Source organism: Pipistrellus hanaki (assembly GCF_964339955.1).
Source record: "Pipistrellus hanaki genome assembly, chromosome: 2".
NCBI classification, from domain to species: Eukaryota; Metazoa; Chordata; class Mammalia; order Chiroptera; family Vespertilionidae; genus Pipistrellus; species Pipistrellus hanaki.
The window spans coordinates 159,309,211-159,332,924 of record NC_140504.1 but is presented as its reverse complement, the minus strand read 5'-3'; the positions used below and the strand labels follow the sequence as shown (position 1 = coordinate 159,332,924).

At 38.6% G+C, this 23,714-nt stretch overlaps 1 protein-coding gene, 1 long non-coding RNA gene and 1 pseudogene across 3 annotated transcripts in view; 1 reads left to right on the top strand and 2 right to left on the bottom strand.

Annotated features, from left to right (window-relative positions):
- Positions 1–23,714, bottom strand: part of LOC311618492 — a 700,613-nt gene that overhangs the window by 385,123 nt on the left and 291,776 nt on the right. The gene's annotated exons all lie outside the window — the stretch shown is intronic.
- LOC311616241 (large ribosomal subunit protein uL22-like) lies at positions 10,061–10,592 on the top strand (annotated as a pseudogene). Its single transcript has one exon. The product of its transcript is annotated as a large ribosomal subunit protein uL22-like (transcript).
- TM2D1 (TM2 domain containing 1) overlaps positions 12,824–23,714 on the bottom strand; it is a 33,605-nt gene continuing 22,714 nt past the window's right edge. The window contains exons 6-7 of the mRNA XM_084872993.1: positions 18,525–18,654; positions 12,824–15,503 (exon numbers count right to left, since the gene is read on the bottom strand). Coding sequence (XP_084729119.1) covers positions 18,544–18,654 — 111 coding nt within the window. The 3' untranslated portion in view covers positions 12,824–15,503; positions 18,525–18,543. The remainder of the gene's footprint in view (positions 15,504–18,524; positions 18,655–23,714) is intronic.

Below are 23,714 nucleotides of genomic sequence, written 5' to 3'. Positions count from 1 at the left end.
TGCATAATCAGCTGGTGCTCCCAAGAATTATGCAGTCTCTGTCTGGCCCCCATTAGATTGAATGTGTTGCTACTCCAGTTAATTGCATATCTGCAAATTGCATAATTCAGCTCTGTGCACCCTGCACCGAGTTCCGAATGCCATCCGGTACAATGTAATCAAACTCGGGAAGTGAAGAGCTGGAATACTTATGAGATCCTGCCCATTTGTCACACTTGGTTTGAAGAGTCGGTTCGGTAATGTAGCCAGCCCTTTGGTCATAGGCCTGTGGGCTTTGGATTCCTATCCATCCTCTCCCTCTCAACAACACAACCTCATGCCCCCAACCAAAAATTAATTTTAAATAGATCCAAAAGAAAACATACATTCAATTAAGTCATTATAAATATCATGAATACCATTGAACTATAGTGTCCCCCCCAAAAAAAAAAAAACAAAAAAAACACACACAGATCTCATCATGTGAAAATTTTTTATTAAAAATATCACTATAATGATGGTGCTCTCCTTCCCAGGACTGACGTTGTTTGTGTGGCAGAGGAGAAAACCAGGGACTAGTCTTCCTTCTGCCATTTATTAGCTGGGCAAGCCTCTTCGCCTCTCTGGGCCTTAGTTTTCCCTTCTGTAAAATGGGAAAAGTAGTTCTAACATTGTCTATGTCACTGAGCTGCTATGGAGGTGAAATGCAGCCCTGCTTGGTTACTACAAAGTAAGGTTGAAATCAATTACTAGATACACCACAGTGTGGCTACTGGGCTCTGAGTCAAAGAACAGGGAGAATCTGTGGAGCTCGTAGTAACACTTCAGTAAGGAGCTGGGGCAGCAGAAAGTAGTCAAATAGAAATGAGAAGAAGGAAATGCTACTGACTTCATGGCAAACCCTGCAAGGACCAGGTGTTGTCCTTGGTTTCAGTTCAGTTCTTACTCTGCAAAGATTCAATGCTTCCTCTCTCTCTCTCTCTCTCTCTCTCTCTCTCTCTCTGTCTCTCTCTCTCTCTCTGTCTCTCTCTCTCTCTCTCTCTCTCTCTCTCTCTCTCTCTCTCTCTCTCTCACACACACACACACACACACACACACGTCACACAATGAGATCCTCATTTGAAGAAATGGCAGCATAGTAAGTAAGAAGTTCAGTTGCAGAGAAAAAAGTACCCCATCACCCAATGCTCCAAGCTATCCAAACATCACAAGGAAGGATCTGACACACAGGTGCCTGCCTGTTGGAATCCAGAGGAAATGCTCATATGCCAACTTGCACAGTTGGAGTGCAGCCCAGAGACTTCAAAGGTCTCACTTTGCTCTTTGCAGATTTCCTCCCACAGGTGTTTTATCCTCACCGTGTATCTGTTAAGACAATGAGCGATATGTCTTAGATAACTGCGTCATCTGGAGGAGTCTTTAAGGCAATAGTTGCCAAACTGTAGAGTAGTTGGCTGCTCACTTACTGAAGTGGTTAAGGAGGGTGGATTCCAGCTCAGCCTTTTACTAGTTATATAATCCTGGGAGAGGTGCTGAATCTCATTAAGTGTGGCTTTCCTTTCCATAAAATTGGGCCAATAACAGGACCTACCTTTTAGGGCTTTGGGGAGGTTAATGACATCACATATGCCAAGCAAGAGGCACAATGCTCAGTGTGCTACACTTGATTAGCCCAGAGTTCATGTACAACCCAAGATAAGCTCATGCGAATCATGTGTCAACATTTTGACAGAATTCTGAAGTGACACATACTTCAACAATGTGGCGGGGAGGCAGGGGGGCAGTTAGGCAATTTACTCTGCATGTTTGTTTCACTCAGATGACCAATAAAGTAGCTTTGCTTTGGAATAAGGACATAATGGCATAAAATTAAATGTGAGCAGAATCATTCTAGAAATTTACCTAGGGAAAGAGGTACTTCCACTCTGACCAGTATTATCAGGTGTAGGCATGTGTCACAGTGTGAGAGGACAATGACAGTGTGCTTGTGAGGAGCTTGCATTGAGAAGGAACTTAAATGTTGGTTGAATTGAATTAAAGGCAGAAATCCAATTGATTCGTTGTTCCAATGTGGAAGAGTCTACTATTTTTCAAGAGATAGATAAAAAACTGAACTAACATTTTAAGTCTAATATTCAAATCCTTCCAAAATCTGTCTCTTTCAATTATCACTATACCCCTAGTACCTAATGCAGTGCCTTGTAGATACGTGCTCAATAAATAATGGTTGAATACATTAATTAATTCATTAATTAATGATCCCAACCTTTGTTACTAGCCTTTATCTCCCACTATTTTCCAGCATGAGCCCTTTACTCTGCCTGGCCAATCTATGTTTTCCTACACACTGTCTTATTTATTTCTACCTCCAAAACTTGGTTCACAAGCCTTCCCTATATTCTCTGTTTACTCCTTTTTCTCTTATGAAAATTTGTTCCACTTCTTGAGGTGTGATGTTTTGAACTGTGTCAAGGTGGCTAAGCTGGAACTACATTTTCCAGGGTTGCATTTCAGATTAGAGTTAACCCAGGGAGTTCTGGGAGTTTGAAGTCCTGATTAGGTGAGATACAAACACACACACACACACACACACACACACGCAGAGAGAGAGAGAGAAAGAGAGAGAGAGAGAGAGAGAGAGAGAGAGAGAGAGAGAGAGAGAGAGAGAGAGATTGGCTCTGGCAGATTCAAACTTGTTCTCGCTCTCCCCTGCTCTACGGCCAGCCCTTCTTCCCCACTGCTGGTCCTGATGACCAACTCCCCAGCCTACCACCAGTGCAGTCAACAATCTTCCATGGGCTGCTCCATCAGTTCCCATTGGTATCTAACTACTTTTCCTACAGTAGCTACATACACCTGGATTTCCAGATTTCCCTTGCAAATTTGCATTTATCTACCAGTGCCAGTGTTTCAGGAGGGCTAGTTAGTGATGATATTTTTGATCCTTCAGCTCTTCTTGCTATATCTTACTTTCCCAGGTCCTCTCACAATTATGTAATGTCTAATTGCTATAACAAATCCCTAATTCCCTTACACCCATAATGGTCTTCTTCTCTGATGAAACAAGGCTCATTTCATGGAACAGCTGTTTCTTAGTGACTTCTTGGCCACTGCAGAGCAACTTCTGTACATTTCTCTGGTACGATGGGTTTGCATATTTCCTTATTGTTGTTGCATTTATGCTCACATATGCCTTCACAGTGCTTAGATCAGGGTTGATATTCAATAGGAGTTTAATGAGTAAGTGAAAGTTTACAGGACATGTGTCACCAGTCTCCCCTCTCACACTCATAGCAGACATTATTCATTGATGTCATATGCTTCCCCGTCATGCTTGAGCTCCGCTTTATAATCCTTCTTGACATAGTGCCATATATAGACAATGGGAGCTGGCATGTAAGAAGAAACCTCCTGCCATACTGAAATTCTCTGAGTATAATGTCTTATACCTTTTAGGCAAATTAAACAAGTCTAAAAGATTCCAGTGCATGCACATCTGAAGCTCAGTGGATGTCAATTCCTTTCCTGTCCTACTGCACCTGTCTTTCACACAGTAGGTACCCAATAAATATTTGTTGAATGAGCCAAAACCAGTTTGGCTCAGTGGATAGAGAGTCGGCCTGCAAACTGAAAGGTCCCAGGTTCAATTCTGGTCAAGGGCATGTACCTTGATTGTGGGCACATCCCCAGTATGGGTGTGCAAGAGGCAGCTGATGAATGTTTCTCTCTCATTGATGTTTCCAACTTTCTATCTTCCTCTCTGTAAAAAATCATATTTAAAAAAAATATTTGTTGAATGAGACAGTGTCAGTGTAACCTTCATAAAATGACCTGTGTGGTCTCTACAGTCTAATGTGACTCACAAAGTTCTCACCATTTAAAATAATGAATAAACGAAAGGGCAACTGGAGTGAACTTCCTGCATTTTGCGAAGGCCACTCCAGCCATTTATGGTCCTTTCAGAGATAAAGAAGACAAGGTACAAACAAGCCCAGGTCCCAAACAACAAAACAATGTGACATGTGGCAAACTACTTGGAAAGAAGGCAAACCTTTCTAGCTTCTTCCCTCTGGTGTTTCTAGCCCACTTGCTGGCAGTCATACAGGAGGAAGACTACAGAGGAGAAGAAAAGTTTGGAAGGGAAGTTTTGGTTCAAAGGACTCAGATAGAATAAGTATGAGATAGGAAATATGGGCTCTAGAGAGGAGTATCTTTATTGACTTCTGAAAAGGGGATAGAAATAAAGACACGATTGGCTTGACACTTGGAAATGTTATATTTGATTTGTTCTCTTTTCCTGAATTTTGCCTTGCCAGCCACATCTAAGAAACCTGGCAGGTACTTCCTAGTCCTGTGTTCATTCTGTTTTTATTCCTATGACTAGGATGTGCTGATGACCCTGATGAGCCTGGCAATCAATCATTGAAAGCATGACTGTGAAAGAAAAAAAAATCTTGTGTTTCTAATGGGTAAAACGGTAAATGAACTAAGCTTACTCTATTGGGCAGATAATGCCCAAAGAAAACCTTTCCCCCTAACCCTTGCAACCTAAGTGCTAAACAGAAAATAAAAGGCAATATTGTCCCTTAATTTTCTCTTTCTCACTTGAAAATTGTGTGTCTGGTTTCTGGTGGCTTCTTATTAGGAGAGCAATTTCAGGAATACCTCAACTTAACTGGCATGTGTTCACACATTCAAAGTCTAAGGCATATGCTAATAAGTATAACCTAACACGTGCTGTGCTGCATCCGTTTTCTACTTCTCTGTTAGTCAAAATGGCACTGTGGTTGGGTAACTTTTAAATGTGACATAATCTCATTTCCCTCCACATTTTGGGAAGTACTCTCATAAGATAGATCCACTGTCAACAAAGTTTCTCCACTAGACTAATAATAATTTTTAATTTGTGTTTGCCCCAGGAACTAAAATAAGGCCTAGAATAGAATAGATGATATTTGTTGAATGAGTGAATGACTGGGTTCTTACTCTATTGGTGTGGTAGGCAAAATAAATCCCCCACCCCCGCTTAAGATGTCTACATCATCATTCCCAGAACCTTTGAATATATTTCTTTACATAGCAAAGGGACTTTCCATGTGATTAAATTGAGGATCTTGGGATAGGGAGATTTTATGAGGATTCTCTGGGTAGGCCCAAGGTAATCACAGGGTCCACATAAGTGAAAGAGGGAGGTGGGAGAAGGGAAAGTCTAAGTCAGAGAAGGAGATGGACAACAAGGTTGGAGTGATGCATGAGCCAAGAAATATGAGGAAACTCTACAAGCTGGAGAAGGCAAGGAGATAGGGTCTCCCGTAGAGCCTCCAAAAAAGGACAGTCTTGCAGACCTTTTTATTTTAGCCCATTAAACTCATTTCTGACCTCCAGAACTGTGAGACAATAAACGTGTATCATTTTAAGCCAGAAGTTTGTGGTAATTTGTCACATAGCCATAGAAGACTAATACATTAACATTAATAAGCCACATAACGATCCTTTTTTATTGAGATATAACTGACATAACAATGTATCATTTAATGGATAATAATTATAATGACAGGCAGCATTTATTGAGCACTCAGGGAGGACACAGTACAAAGTGCCTTATGGACGAATCTCATTAATTCTCAGAACCATATCGTAAGATAGGTATTATTATTACTATCAACTTACAGCTAAGTTACCTGGGGCCTAGAAAAGTTGTGTTACTTGATCAAGATCACACAGTTAGCAAGTGGCAGAACAAGGATTTGAACTCGGGCAATCTGAGTCCATATCCTACTATCTTCCGTGCTAGTGCTAAGAAGTACAGAAAATAATAGAAAACTATAAGACACAGTCCTGGCCTTCAAGGAACTCGCAAATAGCATGAGAAACATCACTCCAAGATAAGTGCTATATTAGAGAGGATATATCACAGATGTGAAATGATCTATGACCTACATTTAAGGAAGGAAAGAAGGTCAGAAAGCTGGAATATTTAGGATTGGCTAAAGCTGCACCTTGAAGGGTCCTTGACTATGAACAGACAGTGAGTGTAGAGGAGCTGGCTTCCAGGCTGGAGTAGTGGGATAAGAGAAGGAACCACGGTGCCAGTGAGTGTGAAAATGGGGAAAGAAAATTAAAAGCTTGGGGGTTGGTGGAAGGGAGCATCTGAGAAAGAAAAATGAGAAGATAAAATACTTAATTATTTTTATGGGAATGGTAACAATTATTGAGCATCTATTCCACCATAAAGGGGACATTCACATTTGTTATTTCACTTAATTTCCACAAACCCCCTGCTAAATGAGTATTATTAGCCTCATTTTTACAAAAGAGGAAATTAAACATCCAGAGAGATTAAGCAAGTGCCGAAAGGCACGTACCCAGCTAACTGTGATTCCAAACTTCATTCTCTGTCCTCTGGTTCTTCTTTCCCCGCCATAATCTCAGCCCTTCTCTGAGTAGGAGCAAATATCCATTAAGGAAGAGTGACAGGCAGAGCTGTCTAAAGTAAACAAACAAACAACAAAAACAGAAAGAGCTGCTTCAGAAGGTGGCAAGTTACAGGCCATTGGGCCAAGGCTAGTTCCATCCAGCCAGCTGCTCACAACCTTTTATGGACAAGCCCTGGGCTGAGCCTGGCAACAGGGAGATCACAGCAAAACAACGCACATCTGCCCTGCCTGCCCTTATGGCGCCAACTGTGAAGCGAGGGAGATGGATGAGTGAAAAATCTTTTCCACACCAACCTCAGGTTAGTGTTTACTTTCAGGGATGGAAGGTGGAAAAAGGTTTGGGGCAGGCGGAGCATTCTTATGTCATACCTTTTACTCCCCAAGAGAGGAGAGAGAAATCTGAAACAAATATGGAAAATCACTAACATATTCCATCTCAGTGCGGAGTATCCAGATGCCTCGTACACTGCTTTCCTTCAGTTTAGTTTGTTTGTAATGTATGACAGTAAAGCCAAAACCAATGAACTTGAGTCGTAGTAGTATTGTTTTCAAAAGAGATCATCACAATAATCATCATCAGTGCCCTGCTCGGGGCAGCGTTGGGTATGACAGGACAGAGAGCAACATCAAACCCAGTTTAAAAGGAAATTGGAAAAGGCAAGGAAGTGGATTCTCCCCTAGAGCCTCCAGTCGGCACTCCCTGCAGATACTATCATTTTAGTATCTGAGACCAGATTGGACTTCTAACTTTCAGCCACGTCCTCAACAACCTGTAAAAGGTACTCAGGAGGTGACCAGAGTGTTTCAAAGCAGGAGCAGGAGTTAGCAAAAGTCTCAGAATAAGGAGGATCAGGGCAAATTCCTATCACCTCAAGGGGTCATCTCAGAAGTCCTGACTGTGACGGGAAAGTAGTGACTGGGATTCAATCAAGATAAGCCTTTTAGGCCAGGAAAGGGGATTTGGATGTATCTTAAATGAAATAGGGAGCTTCCGGAGAGTGTTAAGCAGGATGGACATGATCAGATTTGCTTTTCAGAACGATCATTTGGGAAGAAGCAGAAAAGGTGAAATGAGAGGAAAGTGGGACTGGGCCAGATAGACAGGCAGGAGTTTAGTCCCAGAATAGGAGAACTTCAGGGGCCTGAAATAACAGGGATACAGTGAGGATGGAGTAATGATTTCAATGTTCATGAGGTAGAATTTAAAAGTTTGGTGATCCATTGAATGTAGGGAGAAGATAGCATCAAAGATGATTTCTGAGTTTCTAAGTGGATGTATTGTTATTTCCTGCCATGAGGAAAAAAGGAAAAATAAGTTTGTTTGGTTTTTTAATATATTTTTATTGATTACACAGGGGAAGGAAGAGGGAGAGAGAGAGAGAGAGAGAGAGAGAAACATCAATGATGAGAGAATCATCAATCCTCTGCCTCCTGCACACTCCCTACTGGATGGAGCCTGAAACCTGGGCATGTGCCCTGACCAGGAATCAAAATGTGACCTCCTGGTTCACAGGTCAATGCTCAACCACTGAACTACACTGGCCGGGAAAGAAATAAGTTTTAAAATAAAGATGAGTTTTCTAAAACTGGTGCTGGAACAAGTGGACAGCTACATGCAAATGAATCTTGACACAAAACTTATCCCCTTCATAAAAATTAACTCAAAATGGGTCACAGCGTTCAATGTAAAATAGAAAACCAAAAGTCTAGATGACCTTGGATTTGGCAACAATTTGTTAGATACAACACCAAAGACACAATCTATGAAAGAAATAATTGATAAGCTGGACTTCATTAAAAATTCTGCTCCGTGAAAGACACTTTCAAGATGAGAAGATAAGCCACAGACTGAGAGAAAATGTTTGCATGAGACACGTCTGACAAAGTACCATTAAAACTCAACTGTAAGAAAATAACCCAATTTAAAAAATGGGCCAAAGATTTTAACAGACACCTCACCAAAGAAGATATACAGATGGCAAATAACCACAGGAAAAGATGTTCTACATCATGTCATCAGGCTCAGTCACATTCCTATTAACCCTTCCAGTGTTCCCATTCCAGTGGGAAGATCGTCAGAGCACCGTTATGTTTCAGGCACCGAAAGGATGGATGGTCAGGGATAATCCGAGGGTGGGCAAAAGTAGGTTTACCATTGCACTGTGATCTTCTTTTGAGTTAATAAAACTATTCTAATAATCATAACCTGCATGTCTTTTTCCATACGAACAACTGCAAACCTACTTTTGTCCACCGCTGTGTAAATTTAGCTCACGATTGAAAATTCCAAACACTGCACACTTTCTAAAGTGTTCTGGTAAAACAATGTTTTTCTTTGGCATAAGCAGTCCAAACAGCTCTAACCTTAATCATTTTTCAAGTTTTAATCTCCACGTGCTTGGCATATTCTGATAACACTGACAGGTTAAAAGCAACGTTCTGTTGTGTGCACAGTGATTGCTGCAATTAGCCTTAATTTAGGCTGAAAGTAGACTGATCAGCTGCCTCACAGCTACATTTCTAAGTGTATTGGATAAATACCTCCAGAGAACTTTAGATTAAAAAGCCACAAAAATGCCTGGGGGTGGGGTGGGTAGAGAGGGTCAGTGAGGGGGAGCCTGGGGTGTAATACTTTCAACAATAAATATACTTTTAAAAATAAATAAAAAGCAACAAAAACAAAATCCACAGCATAGCAGCCTCCCCTTACATTAGGAGAGTCTGAAAGTGGTGAAGATGCTAGTAAGATTTTGGCCTTTATTACAGAGGAGCTACAGTTAACGAAAATGATACTGGAAATAAGAGAATGTGGGTGAACAATGTCCAGAGAATACATCTCACCTTCCCTCTGTAAAAGAACTTTTGAGTTCACTGGTATTTTACTCAAACTATAACCACACTATAACCCAATTTCCAGAAGCACTTCCCCAGTGCCCAATGCCATCATTCCATTCCTTTAAAATATGATCAATAAATGGTGACAATTATGTATGTCATCTTAATTTCTCAGTTTTGCCTGACTGATATTACCATCCCTATTTATAAAAGACAGAAGGGATCAGAATGGTTATGTGCTCAGTCACAAGCCCTGCTGGCATGGCTCAGTGGTTGAGTGTGGACCTATGAATCAGGAGGTCATGGTTCGATTCCAGGTCGGGGTAAATGCCCAGGTTACGGGCTTGATCCCCATTGTGGGGAGTGCAGAAGGCAGCTGATCAATGATTCTCTCTCATCACTGATGTTTCTGTCTCTCTCTCTCTCTCTCTCTCCCTTGAAATCAATTTTAAAAAATAAAAAACAAGTAACAAAGTAGGATACAAACTCAGGCCTGATTCCACAGTATGCGTTTTCCATCGAAATGTGCTATTTGGTGTCAAAGCTTTGGTATCCTGTGTTAGACCTGGCTTTTTATTTGTTTAATGTCAGGATCAGATGCGAAATCAGAGTAAGTGTATCATAAGGAGGGAGTAGGGAAGAAGAGAACAAGATCTCCTTGTGTTCTTGGTTCTAACTTACCCATACTATTATTTATTGTTTCAAATTCTTGCATGCAAATAATGTATGTCTATTTTGGGGAAAATGACAAAATGCACATAAGCCAAAAGAAAAACTAACTCTTCTCATAAGTAGAGTGACCTCTGAAAATGGTTCGCTATTCACTTGACCCAGCAAACCCCACAAAACCATGCAGATCAAGAGGTTCAAATCTTCATGTTCACTTTAAGGACACTCGTAAAATGGCCTTCAAGGGTATGCATATCTGAAAAGCAACCAAGTATCTGAAGGGTATCACTTTACAGAAGCAATGTGTGCCATACTGGCGTTCCAAAGGTGTGCTGGTAGGTGTGACCAGGCCAAACAGTGGGGCAGGACACAGGGTCAGTGGCCAGAAAGAGTGCTAAATTTTTGCTTCAAAGGCTTAAAAATGCTGAGAATGGTGAATTTCAGAGTTTAGATGTAGATTCTCTGGTCCTCGAACACATCCAGGTGAACAAGGCTCCCAAGATGCATCACAGAACTTACAGAGCTCGTGCGTGGGTTAACCCCTACATGAGCAGTCTCCCTGCCCCACTGTGATGGTCCTTACTGAGAAAGAGCAGATCATTCCTAAACCAGGAGATTGCACAGAAAAAAAGGCTATCCCAGAAGAAACAAGAACTCATGGCCCAGGAATAAATTCAACATAAAAACATGTTAATAAAAATTTAAAAATCACCCACAATCCCACCACCTGCAGATGTCTGGAGCTTCATTTGGCCTCAGCAAGCCTAAGCACAGTGTGTCAGCACAGTGCAACCTAACATCCCTCCCACTGTCATACAAACATAATCAGACTTTTGGTCCCAAAGTGCTGCAAATGACAGATGAGATGGTGGCAGCAGAGAGGTAGTTGGGGTTTTGACAATAATCATGGCTCTTAGTCTCATTTTAATGTTCATAAAACATTTTAGCATTTGCATGATGTGAAATTAAATTTAAAAAAATAAGTTTTTGTTTTTTAACCACCAACCTGTTAAGCAAAAAGACTCAGGATAGGCAGGTAGTTCCATCTTTACTGAAAACATTAAACATATTTTAAAAAGTCTCTTATTCAACCACTAGAGCAGTGTTTTTCAACCTTTTTTGGGCAAAGGCACACTTGTTTCATGAAAAAAATCACGAGGCACACCACCATTAGAAAATGTTAAAAAATTTAACTCTGTGCCTATATTGACTATATATAAAGTAATTCTCTTGAATAGAAATCAAATAAACACAAAGAAAGTATTTTATAATTACTTTATTATGAAATATTAAGTAAACAAAATAGTGAAAAATTATAAAATTCTTGTCTTGTCTGCACCTACGGCACACCAGGCAACATCTCGCGGCACACTAGTGTGCCGAGGAACAGCGGTTGAAAAACGCTGCACTAGAGGCCCGAAGCATGAAATAAGTGCAAGAATAAGTCTTTCCAGCTGCAGCCGCTGCCTTGATCCCATGGCTGCAGCCCCCGGCTTCATCCGGAAAGACATCTGGTCTAATTAACATATTATGCTTTTATTATAATAGATTACTATAGATTAGTAGTATATTGTATAGAATCCAATGGTCATAACCATCATATTGCAGGCAAAATAGCAATTAGACCTGGGGTTAAATCCTAGCTTCACCCCATATTTCATGACCTTGGGTAAGTCATTCAATTATTATGGAACTAAATTAATCTGTAAAATGGGGATAATGATATTGACTCCTCAGGGAGATTACAGAAATGTTGTGAGGATTAAATCATTTAAGAATATAATGAGTTTAGCATAGCACCTTGCACATGGGGGGCAGTAAAAGAAATTCTTAATAAGCTAAAATCTTAAAGATTTAAGACTTCCCTTATATTTCTTAACATATTTTCTTGAAAATACTTTCTAGGAAAGTAATATTCCTCATCCAGCAGACAATGACTAGCTCTGAAAGCACTGATACCTTAAGAATTAAAATATTGGGCTCTAGTTAAGAAGATATAGGAATGAACGGGGCTGGTGTGGTCCAGTGGTTGAGCACTAAACTATGAACCAAGAGGTCACTGGTTCAATTCCCAGTCAAGGCACATGCCTGGGTTGTGGTCTCAGTCCCCAATGGGGAGTGTGCAGGAGGCAGCTGATCAATGATGTTTCTCTCTTTGATGTTTCTCTCTATCCTTTTTCCTTCCTCTCTCAAAATCAATAAAAACATCTTTAAAAAAAGAAGATATAGTAATGAGTAACTCTTGCCATGCTGATTAACCCTAACAAATGCATTATTCTATGACTCAATTGGGTACTCAGTACTGTTCAGAATTTTTATTCATTCCTACTTAGCAACTTGCCTCATTTTTCATATTGATCCAACTCCCTTTTCCTCTCCACAAGGGAGAAAAAAAGACCATTATGTGATCTTCTTACTTACTCCTTAAAACTCTTCTCTTAAAGCTTTCTGGAGGGCAATTAAATGCTTTGGTCAGCTATTGTGCCAAATGAACAGATTTGCTATCATTCCCAGTCCTCAGCACCAGCACTCTTTTGCCAGCAGCTTTCCTGTTCTCCAAGTGTCCTTCTCCAGCTCCTGGGAGCAGCAGTCAGCATGATGGAGCTGTGTCCTGACTGCAGAGGAAGAGGTAGTTGCAGGTTATTGAGAGCTGACTGGGGTTTTGTTTGAATGTGGGTTTGGGCTACTTGACTTCATTCTTTCTCCCTTACCTTGGTTACTGAAACTACGTATGCATAAAAAACTTTAATATGTGATCACTTTTGACTAAGAATGGACAATTCTAGAGGGGGGAAAAAATCAGACATGCATGCTGTTCATTTATTGGAATTACTTGAATAGCAATAAGGAATTATATAAATAAATTATGACACTGACATGGAATACTCTGCAGGCATTAAAAATGATTTTGTAAAAAATCTTTATTGAAATAGAAAAATCTTTACAATGTGAAGATGCAGGCTACAAAACTGTATGTATAATGTATAATTTCTGTGAAGAAAAATGTATTGATATATACATGCATGAAAAAAGTACTAAGACATACATAAAAATATTAATGTTACCGTTGAACTGTGAAATGAGTTTTGTCTTTTCCTTTGTACTTTTTGGTGTTTTCCCAAAATTTCTGCAGTAAGCTTTAATTTTGTACATAGAAAAATGCAAAATGGGTGCTGATTTAATGAGAGAAAGGAAGAGGGAAGGTGCCAGAACCCTGGGAAGTATCTCCATTGATGGTGTTTGAGGAAGAGAACATATTAGATTTATTCTTTTTAAGAACTAATTTTCCTTCTTACTGGTTTCTTGCTAATTAGATCTATGTTAGCTTCTTAACTGCCTATCTGTTCTTATAATCTTAGCTTTAAGCATCTAGGTTAAAATAAGAAAAAAAAGACACAATTTTTTTGTACGAAACAAAAACATACCCCAAACATTTTTTAAAGTCCCAGTGGCCCGAGGAACAAAAGCTGGCCCTGGACAGAGCAGACTCTGAAGTCTGAAAGAGGTCCTTCCGGTTAATACAGTGTACTGGGAACTCTTCCTGGGTAAAGAGGGACTTCTGGACATTGTATTAGCATTTGTAAATGGGACTATAGAAATACTGTCTCTGTAGAATTGAAATAATCCATTCCATCCCACCCTAGAGGGTTTAGGAGAAAAGAATGAGCTAATCCATCTCACATTTGGCCACTGTTTTAAAAGCAGGGTTACCATATAATTTATACTCTCACACACTAATAGCCAAAAACAATAGTGTTTCCTGAAAGTAAAAACAAACTGTATTCACATGCATTAAGTTCATTCACATAAAAAAAATTGGACAAAAGAACATGTTAAAGAATTATATATATAACTCTAGCCAGTTTGCTCAATGGTTAGAGCATCAGCCTGTGGATTGAAGGGTCCTGGGTTCAATTCTGGTCAAGGGCATGTACCTCAGTTGCAGGCTCAAGTGCTCTTGTCATATAAATTTAGGATATTACAGTGAAAATAAAGTCTAAACTTTTAAGAGTGTATTGTGAAAAAACTGTATTTCTACTTTGTTATCAATGACCCAGGCTTACTTGACTAAATATTTTGAGAAACCTGCTTTAAAACAAACTTCTCACCTGGCCACGTTAGTAATTGTAACAATTATGCAAGAATCAATATTACTTTTCAAGATTTGACTGCAAGTTTTTCTTATATAATTGAACTTATATGGCTATGAAAACCTAAGGACTTTTCAAATCTGGGCTTTGGTGATCCTGAAGGAACTTCAAAGCACTGTTTGCAACCAAAAGAATCTAGGAAATACTAGCACACAGGCTCTACCAGCTAGTTTAACCGTAGCCAAAATTATCACTGTGAAAAAGCAGATCCCAATAAAATATAAGTTCCTTAAGGACAGAGATGTTTGTGTTTTGCTCCTTGATGCATCGTAGCATCTAGGACAGTGCCTCCCAAATGGTAGACACCAGTATTTTCATTACTTAATGAGTAAGAGACCATTCCTGATAAGGGTCAATTCAAATTCGCTTTATATATCAATACTGAATATCCTACCAATTGCAGAATCTGTTACTGAATGACTAACATGTTATGAAGCTAACTGGACTACATAATATACTTTTGAGTAAAATGGGTGATAAAAATGTTGGTTTTGCTTTTGAGAAGTCCAGCTTCAGTGATTTTGAAATTGTTCTGCCTGTTACTAAAGAGAGCACATAACAGGATTATGGGGACATAACATTTCATGTATTTCCAGCTTCTTAAAACACAGTTAGAAAAACCAGTGCTAACACGCAGGTGCTGCTTCCTCAGACTCTGCATCACTTCAGGCGCTTGTCCAGCAGCTGCCTGGCAGTGCTAACAGATGGGAAACATTAATCTTCTGTTCAGTGTTCCCACCTTGTCCATCCAACTTCAAATGTAACTGCGCTGAGCTAGATGAGTCAGCATCTGGTCTTTCAAAAGCTAGTGCAGCACTCCCGCAGCAAAAAGGAGAAAGTTCACACTTCAGAGGCCTGAACCAATGCCAGAAGTTCCCATGTTGCCTCAAGGTTTCAGACTCCCTGATGATCTTCAGCTCCTTGGATACCAAGGCAAAGACAGATCTGAAAAGCTACAGAAAACCAGGCGGGTTGTCATACACTAGACTGCACCCCAGGCAATATAAATGGTATTTGTTCACACCATGGATTAACTACTTTGAAGGATCAAAATGCAGAAGACAGCTACTTTCAACATTTAAGATTTCTTAATAAAGCACTAAAAAATGTGAGTAAGTCATACTTTTATTTTTCAGAAGCAAAAATGACAAGTGGCAACTTGCCTTTGGAAAAGACATTACAGGATATCGGGCAATAAGCTATTTATCTCACAGAGACAGTAGCCTAGGAAAGACTATTATACATACAGCTCTCAAAGAAAGTCCTATTAAATCTCAGGATAAAATGCTTTCAACTAAAACAACAAAACAAAACATCATCAACAACAAAAAGTTATAAAGAATCTGTAAAATGTTATGTGAAGAAGGAAAAAGAAAAATCTGGAAATCCACATACTGGGAGTTCACTATTAAAAATTAATCAGGTCCAAAACCTAAAACAGAAAAAATAAATACATTAAAGCACACGATTTTTAAAGAGTCCAATAAGGTTACTATAGATGCATACTGCAATGCTTCACTTACCTAAGATATTTTTTCTTACTTTTAGAGACCTTCTGTATACACTACAGAGAGATTATATGATTGACAATGCAGAAATCTGCCTTCTGAGTTTTATATTTTAAATTTGAGTCTGGAATCCCAATTAAATGTCTCTATAATAGACTACAGAGAATAGAATTGCTTTTTTAAATTACATTTGTTTAGGCCGTGGCCCTGTAGCTCAGTTGGTATATAGGTCCCAATATATAATAGCAAGATTGAAGGTTCAATCCCCGGTTAGGGCATATGCAAGAATCAACCAATGAATGCATAAATAAGTGGACCAGCAAATCCATCTCCACCTCTCTCTCTCTCTAAAAATCAATTAAGAAATTTAAATTACATTTGCTTAATTTTTACACATTATGACTTAAGAACAATCTACATGCTTTTATTTTGTAATATATTTTTATTTGTTTCAGAGAGGAAGAGAGAGGGGAAGATAGAAACATCAATGATGACAGAAAATCATTAATTGGCTGCTTCCTGCATGCCCACTACTGGGCATGTACCCTGATTTGGAATTGAATCGTGACCTCCTGATTCATAGGTTGACACTCAACCACTGAGCCACACTGATGAGGCCAATCTCATACTTTTAAATGAGATGCAATTTACAGTATAAAAATGGGTTATGTGAAACTATTCAAACCTTTTAATAAAGAATAATAATTTATTCTTTGAATAAGCTTAATACAAAATTATATTGTTGTTGGGGGTTGGGTTGGGATGGGAAGGGATGTGGAGAACAACCAGTGGAACTCACAGAGATCTAGATGTGAGATTCAGTTTCACATTGACTACACTGATTGTGTCTTAGTCTCAATTTGTTCCCTGGTCAGAAGAGGCAAATGGATCTCTAAGCTTCATTTCAAATATTTATTTTATTTCCATTTTATTTCCATTTCAATTTTAAACCAAAAAAATTCTTACAGCTTTCAAAAACTTTTTTGACAATCAGTTGAATAAGTTCCTCGGATCTAAACAGTCAGTCACTGTTCAAATGTATGACAATATCTATAAAGCATATCCCATAATTATACTGAGAAAAGAAAAAAAAAACCTACCTTAAATGCAAAATTATACTTCATATTCTATTTATACACTACAACATAGAAAACTAATGCTGATTCCCTTCCTGGCTTATAGAAGCACTCTCTGAGATAGAGTCAACTGAAAACCTTAGGACTATGACCGAGTCCAAACATCTAGCCTGTCTCTCTCTGCCCTGTCTCTGAAAGCTGCCGACAGTTCCAAGCGAACAGTCACCTAAGACGTACCCACACTCTCCACGCTGCTTAGGACTTCTACCATTACAGAAAATGATTATACCAGGAAACTGTTTTCCTGAGAAAAATCTAGCATTACTGGAAGATTACTTATTAGAACAGACTAATGTACAGTCATGGAAATAAAAACCTTATAGTAGGCGAGAGAACCAGTGTTAAATCAGGAAGACTAATGGTACCTCTGACTTCTCTAAGTGTGTTACCTATTTAAAGCTGACGCCCATTAACAATCTTCATGGGCAGAGCCAAACTTTAGGTTAGAGTAAATACTTATAGTAGTTCAGGGTTGAGGTCTATCAACTTTTCAGGTTTAGGGAAGAAAAGAAAGAGGTATAAAGATCATATGGGCCCTGGCCACGTAGTTCAGTTGGTTAGAACATCATCCTGATATGCCAATGTTGTGGGTTCAATCCCCAGTCAGGTCACATAAAAGAAGCAACCAATCGCTCAGTGGTGTGTGTCAACCTATGAACCAGGAGATCATGGTTCAAACCCCAGTGGGAGGCGTGCAGGAGGCAGTGATAGGTGATTCTCTCTCATCATTGATGTTTCTATCTCTCCCTCTCCCATACTCTCTGAAATTAATAAAAAATGCATGTATAGCCGAAACTGGTTTGGCTCAGTGGGTAGAACGTCAGCTTGCAGACTGAAGGGTCCCAGGTTTGATTCCAGTCAGGGGCATATACCTTGGTTGTGGGCACATCCCCAGTAGGGAGTGTGCAAGAGGCAGCTGATTGATGATTCTCTCTCATCGATGTTTCTAACTCTCTATCCCTCTCTCTTCCTCTCTGTAAAAAATCAATAAAATATATATTTTTAAAAAATGCATGTATATATATTTTTAAAGAAGCAATCAATGAATGTATAAATACAGTAGGTCCTCGGGTTACATCGTGACATTAAGAGATTTTCACCGTAAGTCGGAACCCACCTACATGAGCCCCTACATCACTCACATGGAGCACGTACACAGCAGTAATGAAATAAAAGAGTAAACAAAATTTTAAAGAAAGATAACAATTCCTGACCTTTACTTGTGGTAAATAAATAATAAAAAACATAAAGTACATATGTACGTCAAAATGACGGAACTTTTTTTATATATAAATAAATGGGAGATGGTGACATGACCATGAAAGGACGTACGTCAAGTCCAATGTAACCCGAGGACTATCTATAAGTGGAACAACAAATAGATGTTTCTCTCTCAAATCAATCAAATGATTTTTTTAAAAGATCATACTGAGCCTAGGAAAGATAGCAGAAAAAAATAATATTTATTGAACTATCTACAACACATGCTTTCATCATAACCATATAATACTATGGAATATCTTTTTGTTTTGATGGGGTTTTTTCCTTGTGAACTTTGTCCTTTAACCATATTCACTGTAAAGAATGAGAATCTGAATTGAGAACTGCAAGAGCAGTGAGCATACATGAAAATGCTTTACAAAGGATTAGAGAGATTTCAGGCATAAGCAGACCTGTGTTTCCTGAGAAGCAAAAGGAGAGATTTGAACACTGAATGGTCTCTTCAATTTCCTCTGGCTCTCAAATTCTCATATTCATACAGATAATATACTATAATTAAGGTTACATATATGTATATATATCACTTACTGTTTCTTTTTAAAAACATTTATGGATACAGCTGTGTTTTCCTAAATGTCTCATTAGTAATACTCAGTCTTGTAAGTCTGGTTCCATAATAATCTATAATGTAACTGCTTCCATCCGAAGGTCCAACAATCTAGAAAAAAATATTTCAAAATTACTCATTTTACCAAAGATATTTTCACAACAGTTTGAGGTTATTTTTACAGTTGTTAATGAAATTATTTCAGTAGTACCAATAATGTAACTCAAACTAACTCAAGCAAAAATAAGTAATTTAGTATTTTGTTGCTGAAAAAGATACGAGGGGGGTTCACAAAATCAAATGAGCTGTAGGAACCAAGGCCTCGAGGACTGAAATTCCATGCCCTTGAGGCCTCTGGTTTGGCCTCCCTGCCTCTGCTTAGCTCTGCTTGCCTTCATTCTCCCAACAGCTCCAGATTCACATCTTCACAGCTCAGCAGATCCCAACAGAAAGAAGGAGAAAGATTTTCCTCCTCAGGGTTTATATACCAATTCTAGGGAAGAACTGTGACCTGCTTCATGTCTATACCTATTGCTGGACAAATTATTACTGCACCCAAGAGAAAAGGACTAACATGATTGGCCAGGCCAGACTCCCTGTGGAAGAAAAGGCAGTGTTGACAGTCTTACCAGAACATGGAGTGGGAAAAGGACGAGAATAAATATTTTTTACAAAGCCCTAGCCGGTTGGCTCTGTGGATAGAGCATTAGCCTGCAGACTGAAGGGTCCCGGGTTCAATTATCGGTCAAGGGCATATGCCCAGGTTGTGAGCCTGATCCTCAGTGGGGAGCATGCAGGAGGCAGCCAAACAATGATTCTCTCTCATCGTTGATGTTTCTATGTCTCTCTCCCTCTCCCTTTCTCTCTGAAATAAAAATATATTTAGGAAGGGAGGGAAGGAGAGAGGGAAAGAAATCCACATGCTCACTACAATCATCTTGTTTTCTTAATCACATTTTTGGCAATACAATTAACACGATCTCTACAAATGATCCTTCAAAGCAGCAATCTTCAAAATGTAGCCTTAGGGACCTAGCTGGTTTGGCTCAGTGGATAGAGCATTGGCCCTCAGACTGAAGGCCAATAAAAGTCCTAGCTTCTATTCCGGTCAAGGGCACGTGCCTGGACAGGGCACATGCGGGAGGCAACCAATGGATGTGTCTCTCTCACATTTTTGTTTCTCTCTCTCTCCCCCCTCCCTTCCACTCTCTCTAAAAATCAATGGAAAAATATCCTTGGTGAGGATTAACAACAAAAAATGTAGCCTTAGGGATTACAAAGATTAACCAAGGTTTATGTGAGCCCAGATCATTCTAAGTGAATCAGTTTGAAATTCTTAATTCAATTACATAATCTTGGTAAAAATGATGGTGGAGGCTATGGTGGAGGCATCCGGCTAGTATCCATTCCCACTTCCTTTTTACTGTGGCTCTTTCTCCAACCTGACAACAGTACAGACACCTCCCATCAAAGCATATCCAGAGTCTTATGATGACACATTGCCTTGAGGTATAAAAACCTCTGATGTGCCAAACAAAGACATAATTCAAAATACTGGACTTGGGGAAATCTCCTTTAATCAAGAGATTAAAAATATGCTCTGTCATATCTTGTTCAAAGGAATGCATTCCTAATATTACTTTACCTTTTTTTTTTACTTAAAAATTATTTGCGCCGAAACCAGTTTGGCTCAGTGGCAGAGCGTCGGTCTGCGGACTGAAAGGTCCCAGGTTCGATTCCGGTCAGGGGCATGTACGTTGGTTGCGGGCACATCCCCGGTAGGGGATGTGCAAGAGGCAGCTGGTCGATGTTTCTCTCTCATCGACGTTTCTAGCTCTCTCTCTCTCTCCCTTCCTCTCTGTAAAAAATCAATAAAATATATTTTTTAAAAAAAAATTATTTGCTAAATTTTTAAAAATATATATATTTTATTGATTTTTTACAGAGAGTAAGGAAGAGAGAGAGAGAGCTAGAAACGTCGATGAGAGAGAAACATCGACCAGCTGCCTCTTGCACATCCCCTACCGGGGATGTGCCCGCAACCAACGTACATGCCCCTGACCGGAATCGAACCTGGGACCTTTCAGTCCGCAGACCGACGCTCTACCACTGAGCTAAACCAGTTTCAGCTTATTTGCTAAAATTTTTAACATTTATGATGTTTGATCAATTGTATATCATTAATAATTACAATGACAACTCAATCCAGAAATCACAGAAAATTTTAAATCTTTTAATTCTAATGAGTAAGATGCTTGCTTGTCCTGGTATTTTAAATTCTATGGCATTTATATTGTTAGGTACATTTTTTAATTAATGTAAGTTTTATTTAAACATATCAATATTTACAAACTAGAAATTACTCCCTTTGCAACTATTTAAATTTAAGATGGAAAACTTAAATGTCAACTTAAAAATGTACAAAGGATAGGAATTTTTTTAAAAATTCTTTTAGGGGTTATACAAGTGAAATTTAATTAACACTGCTGTAGGAAATTCTTTATTTTATTTTATTTTTTTTATTGATTTTTCACAGAGAGGAAGGGAGAGGGATAGAGAGCCAGAAACATCGATGAGAGAGAGACATCGACTAGCTGCCTCCTGCACACCCCCAACTGGGGATGTGCCCGCAACCAATGTACATGCCCTTGACCGGAATCGAACCCGGGACCTTCAGTCCGCAGACTGACGCTCTATCCACTGAGCCAAACCTGTTTTGGACTTTTTAAAAAAAATAAATTTGGTTCTAAAAACTATTCAACAAATACTTAATTCCTATAATATTGCAGATACTGTGCTAGATGTTTTACACATAACAGTAAAGAGGATATAATCTCCTTCAACAGTGAACTATCATATGAATGTCAATATTCAAAGAACACAAGTACTTATGTGCTAGATACCAAGTTGGGTACTGTAATGCACTTTGACTTACTTTGTAAAGATTAAATTGATTTGGCCTCTGGTATGATATAATAAACTACCATATTATTAAAGGCAATTTAAATTGAGTTTTGTTACTTGTAGTCAAAAACTGATAATGCACTTTAAGGCCTCCTACATACCACTTCAAGATCATCAAAGCATAGCACCAGTTGCTATCTCTGATAAAACAATTTGAAGAGCTGTTGCAAAAACAACTCAATTAAGTCAGTGTGGTAAAGCCTTAGACTGAGAGGAAAACCTGAAGAGGAAGCTGTCAATAGTCAGATGTAGGATTAATTCTCTCTGAACTTCAGCATTTCTTACCTACATAATGAGAAACAGAATAAGCTGTTCTACATGGTACTTTTTAAGATCTTGTATAATTACATTGGCAAACACCTCAACAAAGTAGTCAGTGTACTTTTCTATGAATTCTCTCATGGAGGAATCTGTTCTTACTAATTAGTTTTTAATAAAACTATCACCTGTAAAATCTTCATTATTCAAATCCATATTCCCCCACCAAAATAAAAAATTTAGCCTATTTTTAAGCACCTTATATACACTTATTATTATATTGTTAATCATAAAATTCTAAATCTCTAAGAATAACCCCTTCTTGGAATTTTTTTTACTTAGTTAAATATGCCTATGTCCAATTGTTCAATGATGACTATGAGACCTAAATTTATGAGTTGATTTCTCTAAAATATAGCCTGAAGCTAAGTTGCATATATGAATTATTTCCATTTGGTAAACTAAGGCAATTTCTGAAATCTATAAAGAGAAGAAAGACCACTTACACACTTCAGTCCAATTAATGAACTAAGGTTGCTATGAGTCTGCATCTTATAAGAGGGGAAACAGGAAGACCTCTACAGTATGGGAAATTAGTTTGTACAACGGATGTCAATGCCCCTGGTGTGAGAAGCCCTAAAACCAAAAGAAAACAACTTTTTTCCCTCTCTCTATTAGTTTCCTGCAGCTGCTGTAACAAATTACCACAATCTTAGTGGATTAAAACAACAGAAATTTACTCTCTCACAGTTCTGGAGGCCAGAAGTCTAAAATCAAGGTATCAGAATAACCGTGTGTCTTAGACACTGTAGGAGAGAACCCATGCTAAGCTTCTTCTAGCTTCTGGTAGCAATCAGCACTCCCTGGCATTCTGTGGTTTGTGGCCACATCACTCCAATCTCTGCCTCTGTCTTCCCACTATCTTCTTTTCTGTGTCTGTGTCTTTTCCTCCTCTACTTCCTATAAACTCACTTGAATTGAATTTAGGGCTCACCCAGATAATCATTTGACTTAAAGACTGGTTAGCATTAATCCTTAATGACCAACACAAACATCACTTCTCAAGAAATGAATAATATTCCCCATTATATCTCCTGAGGAAAACAGAGCATTGGGATTAGCCTCAGAACCAGTTTAATACATTCTTTGTTTATGAACATTCCTTTCATTCACATAGCATAAGTGAACTGAGAGCTATCTAATTAAGGTCACATGACACAAATGATCAGTCTCCTCAGTTTTCCAGTTTATTTTCCCAATTAACCAGGGTTAAATAAATAATACACTGCACTATTTGGAAAACTTGCTATCTATAAAATGTCCACTGGTTTTTATATATTGTTGTCCTACATCTAGTGAACTATCAAGGACTTTGACCAACTTTTCTCATACTGGTAATAGATTTAGGGTGACTACATGTTTAGTCTTTTTTGATCAATAGCATGTTATTCCACAGGAAAAATTAGCTTACACAGAAGTGATCTATAACCCTAACTTTATTTATGCTCTGAACTGAAAAGGCTTTTAAAATTTTTAGCAAAATTCAAAAATTAAGATAGTCAGGTTAATTCTCTTTTATTTTAAACCTGGAGTTATCAAAAAAAATATTTTTTGTTGAATATTAAGTGAAATCTTATCAGACCAAACTCTTGGAATAGTTAGATCATAAGTTCCTGTAGGGCAAAGATCCCAATTTATTATAGCTAATTGTGCTCATTAAACTCATTTTCATTGATGGCATAAAACCTAATATTTACAATTTATCATGCCAACTTTTATTTGCATTCATTACCTCTCAGGTGACCTTATAAAACTTAGAACTTTAAGGCCCTAAAAAAAGCTTTTTAAAAACTACCATTTTTAGCTTCTCATCTTCTCTGTAATTGGAACAAAGCCACAAGGTATAATGCATACAGTTCAAATCAGCAAAAGTTTTTGAGGGCATACTC